This window comes from Nothoprocta perdicaria, unplaced genomic scaffold, assembly GCF_003342845.1.
Source record: "Nothoprocta perdicaria isolate Ctin4 unplaced genomic scaffold, notPer1 scaffold_466, whole genome shotgun sequence".
NCBI lineage: Eukaryota > Metazoa > Chordata > Aves > Tinamiformes > Tinamidae > Nothoprocta > Nothoprocta perdicaria.
The window spans coordinates 113,149-121,895 of NW_020455717.1; the positions used below are offsets into that span (position 1 = coordinate 113,149).

Sequence of the window (8,747 nt, forward strand, 5' to 3'; positions counted from 1 at the left end):
CGAGCTCCGCATGCCGTGCCATGCTGTGAGCTCCACACACTGTGCCATGCCATGAGCTCCGCACACCGTGCCATGCAGTGAGCTCCGCACGCCGCGCCGTGCCGCGAGCTCCAGCGTGACACCGTGGCGTGAGCTCTGCATGTGACACCATCTCATGAGCTCCTCACATGGCATGATATCCTAAGCTCCTCATGTGGTGCCATGTCAGGAGCTCCTCACGGCAACATGTTATGAGCTCCTCATGTGGTGCCATATTGCGAGCTTCTCACATGGAGCCGTATTATGAGCTCCTCACACAGAGCCATGTCATGAGCTCCTCACATGGAGCCATATCATGAGCTCCTCACACGGAGCCATGTCATGAGCTCCTCACATGGAGCCATATCATGAGCTCCTCACACGGAGCCATGTCAGGAGATCCTCACACGGAGTATGTCAGGAGATCCTCACATGTTGTGAGCTCTTCACATAGTGCCATGTCATGAGCTCCTCACACGGTGCCATGTCTCGAGCTCCTCACACAGAGCCATGTCCAGAGCTCCTCACACGGTGCCATGTCACAAGCTCCTCACACGGTGCTATGTCCAGAGCTCCTCACACGGTGCCATGTCCGGAGCTCCTCACACGGTGCCATGTCACGAGCTCCTCACACGGTGCTATGTCCGGAGCTCCTCACACGGTGCCATGTGCCGGGTGGCCCGTGAGGAGCCACCTCACGCTGCCCATGTTGTGCAGCCCTCCAAGGAGTTCGACGAGGACTCGCTGATCCCCAGCAGCCCCGCGACGGAGACCTCGGACAACATCAGCCCYGTGGCCAGCCCCGTGCACACCGGGTGAGTGCCCAGCCCCTCATGACCGGCCCCAGCAGTGGCACCTCATGGGGCTGCAGCTCCCCATCCTGCGCCACCCTCTCCGCTCGCCCCGCAGGTTCCTCGTGAGCTTCATGGTGGACGCGCGCGGCGGCTCCATGAGGGGCAGCCGGCACCATGGGCTGCGCGTGGTGGTGCCGCCGCGCAGCTGCGCCGCGCCGACCCGCATCACCTGCCGCCTCGTGAAGCCGCACAAGCTGCCGGCGCCGCCGCCGCTCGCCGAGGAGGAAGGCCTGGCCAGCCGCATCATCGCCCTGGGGCCCGCGGGCGCCCAGTTCCTCAGGTGGGCATGGCCCGGGCGCTGGGTTGGTGCCGAGCGGGTCCGTGCCGGGCTCACCGTGTGGYGGTGCCGCCCGCAGCCCGGTGATGGTGGAGATCCCGCACTTCGCGTCGTGCGGGCGCGGCGACCGTGAGCTCGTGGTGCTGCGCAGCGAGAAYGGCTCCGTGTGGAAGGAGCACCGCAACCGCTACGAGGACAGCTACCTGGAGCAGCTGCTGCACGGCATGGATGAGGGTGAGCGCGACGGCGTGTGGGCAGCGTGGCCTTGGCGGCTCGCTCCAATGGGGACCCTCATCCTGGTCTCTGTGCTGCTCTTGYAGAGCTGGAGAGCCAGGAGGAGCTGGAGAAGAAGAGAATCTGCCGCATCATCACCACAGATTTCCCTCTCTACTTCGTGGTCATGTCCCGCATTTGCCAGGACTGCGACCTTATCGGCCCCGAGGGAGGGTGTCTGAAAAGCACGCTGGTGCCCATGGTGCAGGCCACCTTCCCAGAGACTGCCGTCACCAAAAGGGTCAAGCTGGCCCTGCAGGTGCGCCCGAGGGGCTGGAGGCCAACCGAGCTCCTGCCCAAGAGCCCTGACACCTTCCCCATGCTGCCCACAGGCACAGCCTGTGCCCGACGAGCTGGTGACCAAGCTGCTGGGCAACCAGGCCACCTTCAGCCCCATCGTCACCGTGGAGCCACGGCGGAGGAAATTCCACCGGCCCATCGGCCTCCGCATCCCGCTGCCTCCGTCCTGGAAGGACAGCCCCCGGGACAGCGGCGAGGGGGACACCACCAGCCTGCGCCTRCTCTGCAGCGTCATCGGTGAGGATGCACAGCACTCAATTGGGGTCGGGATGGGGTGGCCGCGATGGGATGCAGCTCCTGGGACCTGAGCAGATCACGGCAGGGGGGAACCTAGGAGGAAGGACATCTTGCTCAGCCTTGCTTCCTGCTGCAGGGGGCACAGCCCAAGCTCAGTGGGAAGATATAACAGGCACCACCAAGCTGGTGTATGCCAACGAGTGCGCAAACTTTACCACCAACGTGTCTGCCAGGTGAGCCATGCGCAGCCGGCGGGTAGCGGGAATCGGGGCCAACCCCGGGGGCAGCCTCTGTGCTCACGGTCACTGCCACGTTCGCATGCGCTGGGCAGGGCCACAAGTGCCTCGAGCCCCCGTTGGCACGGGGAGACACGCGTGAGGTGCGCCCCGGTTGGGCACAGCTCTGTTGGCACCGCCGGCCGGGCCGTCCCCGCAGCGTGTGTGACCCAGCCCTCGCGCAGGTTCTGGCTGGCGGACTGCCCGCGCACGGCTGAGGCCGTGCACTTCGCCTCCGCGCTCTACAAGGAGCTCACGGCCGTGCCCTACATGGCCAAATTCGTGGTGTTCGCCAAGATGAACGACGCGCGGGAGGGCCGGCTGCGCTGCTACTGCATGACGGACGACAAGGTCGACAAGACTTTGGAGCAGCACGAGAACTTCACGGAGGTGGCCCGCAGCCGGGACATTGAGGTATGTCCCCAGCAACGTGACCACTGCCCCGTGACTGGGATTGATGCCCACGGGGCCTGGCCCTGATCTAGGGGTTACCCGTCCAGCAGTGGCAGTGATAGGGCTGAGCCTGTTTGCTGCTCCCCTGCAGGTGGTRGAGGGGATGCCCCTACACGTGGAGCTCTCGGGCAACCTGGTGCCCATCAAGAAGGCCGCGCAGCCACGCACCTTCCCCTTCCAGTCGTTCCGGGAGAACCGCCTCGCCATCCCCATCAAGGTAAGGGCAGGGCCCCGGGCAGGGCGGCCCCTGCTCCTGCCCTGCACGGACCGCTCTGAGCTGCCTCTTCCTGGCCAAGGTGCGGGACAGCAGCCGGGAGGCCAGCGGCTCCCTGTCCTTCCTGCGCAAGGCCATGAAGTACGAGGACCTGCAGCACGTGCTCTGCCACCTGAACATCACCATACCGCCCTGCACCAAGGTCAGCGGTGCCCTGGGACTGCTGCGGGGAGGCAGGAGACCCTTTCCCTGCTGCGGGCCTGGCCGGGCTCCCTGCGCCCGCGGCGGCTCCAAGGCTGTGCCGTTTCGGGAGAGGCGGCTGTGCCCGGGCAGAGCTGCGGCACGCTGGTAACCCCCGGCCCCGTGCCCCCGCGCAGGGCAGCGGCAGCGAGGAGCGGAGGAGGACGCTGACGCCGTTGGCTCTGCGGGAGCGCTACAGCATCCTCAGCGAGAGCAGCCTCGGTACGGCGCCCGCGGGCCTCCGCATGCCCCGTGTCACCCGCTCGCAGGGCTAGGGGTGCCCGGGTGCATCCCGTCGCACCCACAACCCAGGGCAGGTTCCCTTTCCCTAGTGCTTCCCTCAGCCCTGCCCTGCGGGGCCCCGCAAGGCAAGTGCAATGCCCATGAGTCTGCGTAGAGCCCCGCACGTGGCAGCCCCTTTGCCCCTCGCCCGGTGTGGGGCCCTGCACGGCTGAAGCTGGGGCTGCCCTCTCGCCACACAGGTTCGCTGAGCAGCACGGACAGGGCGGACCAGAAGATGGTTGATATCGCGGAGCAGCTGGGCCTCAGCTGGGCAGGTGAGCTGGCACCGCGCAGCCTCGTGCACAAGCCTCCTCCCAAACTTGGCACTTCCAAAGGCTGGAAACACGCCCAGCTCCTGCAGCTTCTGCCCTGCTTGGCTGCGTGCTGCATCCGCTGGCTCTGGCGGATGAGCGGAGCCCCTCGCAACATCCATAGCCTCGTGGGCTCAGGAGCTGGTGCCCGAGTGCGGGGCTTAGCTGTGGTGTCTTCCACCAGAACTGGCCCGGGAACTGCAGTTTGGGGTGGAGGACATCAACAGGATACGAGTGGAGAACCCCAATTCCCTGCTGGAGCAGAGCATGGCTTTACTGAACCTCTGGGTCAGCCGCGAGGGCAAGAACGCCAAGAGTGAGTCCCCGCCGTGCGCAGCGCCGGTTCTGCCCCTGGGGCTGCTCAGGGCTGCACTTGGTCCCAGCAGCGCCCGCCCCACATCTCTGGGAGCAAGCGGGGCCGGTGCCCTCGGTGGGGCTGTGCCGGGTGGCTGTGCGGGGCCTCGTGCACGCTCGTGCTCCCACACAGAGGCTGCGGTTAGGCGGGTGTTTCCCGCTCTCCCCTGCCTGCCTTGCCCACCCCGCCTTCCCCCCGCAGTGGAGAGCCTCTACGCGGCGCTGAGGAACATCGACCGCAGCGAGATCGTGAGCACGCTGGAGGGCTCGGGGCGCCAGAGCCGCAGCCTCAAGGGCAGCCGGCGCTACACGGACAGGGACTACTCCCTCTCGCCCTCGCAGATGAATGGTGAGTCCTGGGCCCCTGCTGGCACGGGGGGCGCCCCACGAGAGCTCGGAGGTGACCCGGGCCCGCCGGCTGCAGGCGAGGCGCTCAACCGGGGCCGGCGTCCCCGGCGGTGCAGGCAGACGGACGCAGCCGCCGCGCCGGGCTCAGGTGGAAATCCGCCTTCCCCGGAGCTCTCCGGGCGCGCCAGGCACTACCGCATCCTCATCCCGCTGCCGGGGAGGAGGGATGCGCCCGGACGTGGCCCCGAGCGAGGCGCACGGGGGTGGGCTCAGCTGCAGGGATGGGCACTGCCTCGTGCCGCTCCGGCTCATCGCGCTCTCCCCTTCTTCTGTGCTCTCTCAAACACGCCACGCAGCGCCCTCAGGTGCGGCCACTTCCGTGGGTCACTTCTTGTCACCTCTCTCCTCTGAGCTCATCCCGGCCTCTCCTTCTCTCATCCTCCTCCGCTGCCTGTCTCCACTGTCTCCACCTCAGCTGAGCCCTCCGGGAGCCGCGTCCAGCTGTGGCGAGCGCCCGTCCGCAGGGGCTGCCCCGCAGCAGCCCGTCCGCAGGGGCTGCCCCGCAGCAGCCCGTCCGCAGGGGCTGCCCCGTGCATGGCTGCGCGGCCCCGCAGCAGCCCCCAGCCGCCTCTCCCGCCTCCGCTCTGCCTTGCGCCCTTCCCGGCGAGCTGCCGTGCACGGCTTGCTCCCAGCGGGAGCCCCGTCCGCCTGCGCTGCTGCCGCCCATTCCCGCCTGCCTGCAGAGCAGGACGAGCCTCGCCGGGGCAAAAGCGGCACAGGGCTGTCGAAGGCCCCCTGCCCGGGTGGCGATGCCACGTTGCGCGCCGAGGCTCTCCGCTCTGCCACGAGCTGGTGGCTGCTGGTAGCCCCAGAGGTGCAGCCGGGCTTGCAGGCATGCGCCAGGGCCCCSGAGCAGCGGCGCGCGCCCCGGTGCTCGGCCGCGCCATGCAGGAGGGTGAGCTGCAATCACGGGCGCCCTCGGGTGCCTCGGGCCAGCACGCGGCGGCTGCGGTGGCCAAGCAGCCCTGGGAGCTCTGCCCGCCACAAACGGTGCCCTTAGCACCCCAGGGCTGGCCCGGCTCGGATTCGGTGCTCGGAGGGGACATTGTGGCTTGCGGGGGTAAGAGGGACCGAGCGAAGGTGCCAGCYGCCCTGCTCAGCCCGGGGCCAGCGTGGCCAGCAGAACGCTGTCCCCAGGGAGGCTCCCCATGCCGAGGCTGCTCGCTGCACCCCGCTTGCGTGCGCCGCAGAGACGGCTGCCGCAGGTGTCGCCTCTATCTGCCCATGTAGGTTATGCTTCGCTGCAGGACGAGCTGCTGTCCCCTGCCTCCCTGCATTACACGCTGCCATCCCCGCTGCGTGCCGACCAGTACTGGAATGAGGTGGCCATCATGGATGCCATCCCCATGGCTGCCACCGAGCAGGACGCCCTGATGGAGATGTCCGACATGCAGGTGTGGTCCTCGGGGCTCACGCCGTCACTGGTGACTGCTGAGGACTCCTCTCTGGAGTGCAGCAAGGCCGAGGACTCGGACGCCACAAGYGAAGGCCGATTCCCGGGTCAGCTCCTGGCGGATGCGCATGGCCCAGACCACCTGGGCTCCATGGACCTGGTTGAGGATGACACAGTGGACTCAGATGCCATGAACGGCCTGATTGACCTGCTAGAGCAGGAGGAGGGTCCGAGGCCGGAGGGGAAGACGCCGCYCGGGGACTGCCAGCCGCGGACAGACGGGCAGGAGGCCGCGGAGAGTGAAGTCTCTTTCGTTTCAGTGCAGCAGAAGGTGCAAGCCCGGATCACGTCATCGCCCACTGTGAGCCACATTGCTGAGAGGAGCGAGGACAGGTAATGCGGCCCGGGGTGCCGGCGAGGCCGTGGGAGGGGAGCGGAGCTGCGTGCACCGCTATTGCCGCATGCTGGGCGAGCTGCGGGCATCGCCCAGCCCGGCTGGCTCCGGCGCGGGGCTCCTGCAGTGGCTGAGCCCCTGGCACCTCCCTGGAGATGCTCTGTGGGGCTCCTTGCAGAGCCCGCRCAGCCGACCGGGCCTCGAGTGTAGGTCAGAGCCAGCTCAGCCCGTGCCACCTCCTGCCGTGCCCTCGGTGGCACCAACCCCGCTGCGGTCCCCAGCAGGGCCTGCTGGTGCTGCCTTAGACCCCACTGCAGGGCAAGGCGCAGGGCCCGGAGACAGACAGGGGACAGGCCGGGAGCGTGGGGACAGGAGCCTTGGCATCGCATCCCGTCCTTTGGGGAGGTGCCTTTGCCCCTCATCCCGTCTTTTTGGGAGGTGCCTTTGCATCTCATCCCACCCTTTTAGGAGGTGCCTTGGCATCTCATCCCATCCCTTTCGGAGGTGCCTTGGCATCTCATCCCGTCTTTTTGAGAGGTGCCTTTGCATCACATCCCACCCTTTTAGGAGGTGCCTTTGCATCTCATCCCATCCTTTGGGGAGGTGCCTTTGCCCCTCATCCCGTCTTTCTGGGAGGTGCCTTTGCATCTCATCCCATCCCTTTYGGAGGTGCCTTTGCATCTCATCCCGTCTTTTTGAGAGGTGCCTTTGCATCTCATCCCATCCTTTGGGGAGGTGCCTTTGCATCTCATCCCGTCTTTCTGGGAGGTGCCTTTGCATCTCATCCCATCYCTTTCGGAGGTGCCTTTGCATCTCATCCCGTCTTTTTGGGAGAGCAGGCGCCTTTGCCCCTCATCCCGCTGTTTTCCAGGCCCTGGGTTGGTGGGAGGCGGCGCGGATGGAGCCGGGGGCGCGGGCTGGTGCCCCGCGGCGCGGCGAGTGCGCGGCAAAGCTGACTGCGTGTCTCTCTCTGTCTCTCTCTCCCTGTCCCTGTCCCTCTCCGGTGCCCAGGCTGAGGGACTGGAATGCAGAAGGCTCCTTTATCTCCTGCCTACAGGACGTGGCAGCGGGCTCCTGGCAGGAGGGGGTCACCCACGGGCTGCGCCTCACCCACGCTACGGCCACCGGGGTGCGGGGCCAGGAGCAAGAGCAGGTGCTGGCGCCAGGCGTGGAGCCCGTGCGGATGAGCTCCGCGGAGGACAGCGAGCGGCCGCCCCGGCGCTCCGCGGGCCAGGCCCACGGCCGCTGGCAGCAGGACGCCGAGAGCAGCTTCCCTGCGCRGCGGAGGGTAAGAGCCAGGGGAGCTGGAGCCCGGGCTGCAGGATGGAGGTCCTGGCGAGCCCCCTGCCTCCGCCGGGGCCTCTGCGGCCCGGAATAGCCGGCTCCGCGTGCCAGCGCCCGCGCTCCATTTATAACCTCGCCGGCACCCGGCTCGCTTCCCAATGGAGCCTCTCCCTCGGCCCCCGGCCAGGAGCTGCCGGCACGGTGTGCCCAGAAATAGAGCTGCCCTCGGGGCAAGGCGGGTGCCAGGCGCCCTGCGCGGGACGGGGCGGCACACGCTGGCTGCTGCTCGGCTCCGYGGTGTCACTTGTGACACCCGGGGCACTGGATCTGCCCCAAGGGCCGAGCTGGCCCCGGGCACCCTGCTGAGGCCGCACATGCCATCAGCGCCGGGTTCAYAGGGAGACGGGGACGGGGCTGTCGCCGGCGGTGACCGCAGCGCTGCTGCCGCCCCTCCTGTCACCTCTGACAGCTCAGGCGGGAGGGAGAGCAAAGGCCACCCCAGCGGGTGCCTCCCGTCCCCGCGGACAGCTGCTCGGCGCAGCTCGGGTTACCGGCCGCGCTCAGTGGCTGGCGGGGCCGCGCGCRCCGGGGGGCTCCAGCCCCATGGCAAGGGTCTGAGCGGCAGGCCGGGGGCCGCCGGGCGGCATGTGGGCTCTGCTGGCACAGCTGCTCATCGCCCTGGTGCTGCTGGCCTTCTTCCTGGTCAGCTGCCAGAATGTGCTGCACATCGCCCGGGGCTCCGTGCGCTTCCTGCTCCGGCACGCTCACCGCGAGCTGGACAAGGAGCTCGGGGAGAGCCGGGGGCTGGCGGACGACGAGGAGTCGTTCTCCACCAGGGTGGTGCGCCGGCGCGTCCTCGTGAAGGTAGCGGCACGGGGCGGCCAGGAGGACAGCGGGGACCCGGTTGCGCCTCAGCGAGTTGTCCCGACGCAAAGGGACCCCCCCTGAGAGACCCCCCTGTCCCTCTCTTGCTGCAGGGGAATGAAGTCCTCAATGTGCCCGGAGAGGAGGTGACGGAGGAGCAGTTCACCGACGACGAAGGCAATATCGTCACCAAGAAGGTGAGTGGCCGGGGCAGGGGGCTGGCGGTGGGCACGCTGCAGTGCCCGCCGCTGCAGGGCATGGCCACGGTGCTGCTCCAAGTGGACTCTGTGCGGGATGCAGGGTACGGCATGCAGGG

The 8,747-nt window shown here is 68.0% G+C and overlaps 1 protein-coding gene across 2 annotated transcripts in view; it reads left to right on the top strand.

Moving 5' to 3' along the window:
• Positions 1–8,747, top strand: part of ANK1 (ankyrin 1) — a 34,391-nt gene that overhangs the window by 24,405 nt on the left and 1,239 nt on the right. The window contains exons 27-42 of one of the 2 annotated variants that reach the window (XM_026046980.1): positions 736–833; positions 928–1,152; positions 1,229–1,383; positions 1,470–1,681; positions 1,755–1,959; positions 2,096–2,192; positions 2,420–2,648; positions 2,779–2,904; positions 2,984–3,103; positions 3,279–3,363; positions 3,624–3,698; positions 3,919–4,050; positions 4,291–4,437; positions 5,727–6,282; positions 7,295–7,571; positions 8,545–8,628. In XM_026046980.1, the coding sequence (XP_025902765.1) occupies positions 736–833; positions 928–1,152; positions 1,229–1,383; positions 1,470–1,681; positions 1,755–1,959; positions 2,096–2,192; positions 2,420–2,648; positions 2,779–2,904; positions 2,984–3,103; positions 3,279–3,363; positions 3,624–3,698; positions 3,919–4,050; positions 4,291–4,437; positions 5,727–6,282; positions 7,295–7,571; positions 8,545–8,628 (2,823 nt within the window). Of the gene's footprint in view, positions 1–735; positions 834–927; positions 1,153–1,228; positions 1,384–1,469; positions 1,682–1,754; positions 1,960–2,095; positions 2,193–2,419; positions 2,649–2,778; positions 2,905–2,983; positions 3,104–3,278; positions 3,364–3,623; positions 3,699–3,918; positions 4,051–4,290; positions 4,438–5,726; positions 6,283–7,294; positions 7,572–8,212; positions 8,432–8,544; positions 8,629–8,747 lie in introns of those variants that run through there. The other variant, XM_026046979.1, reaches the window with a different exon arrangement.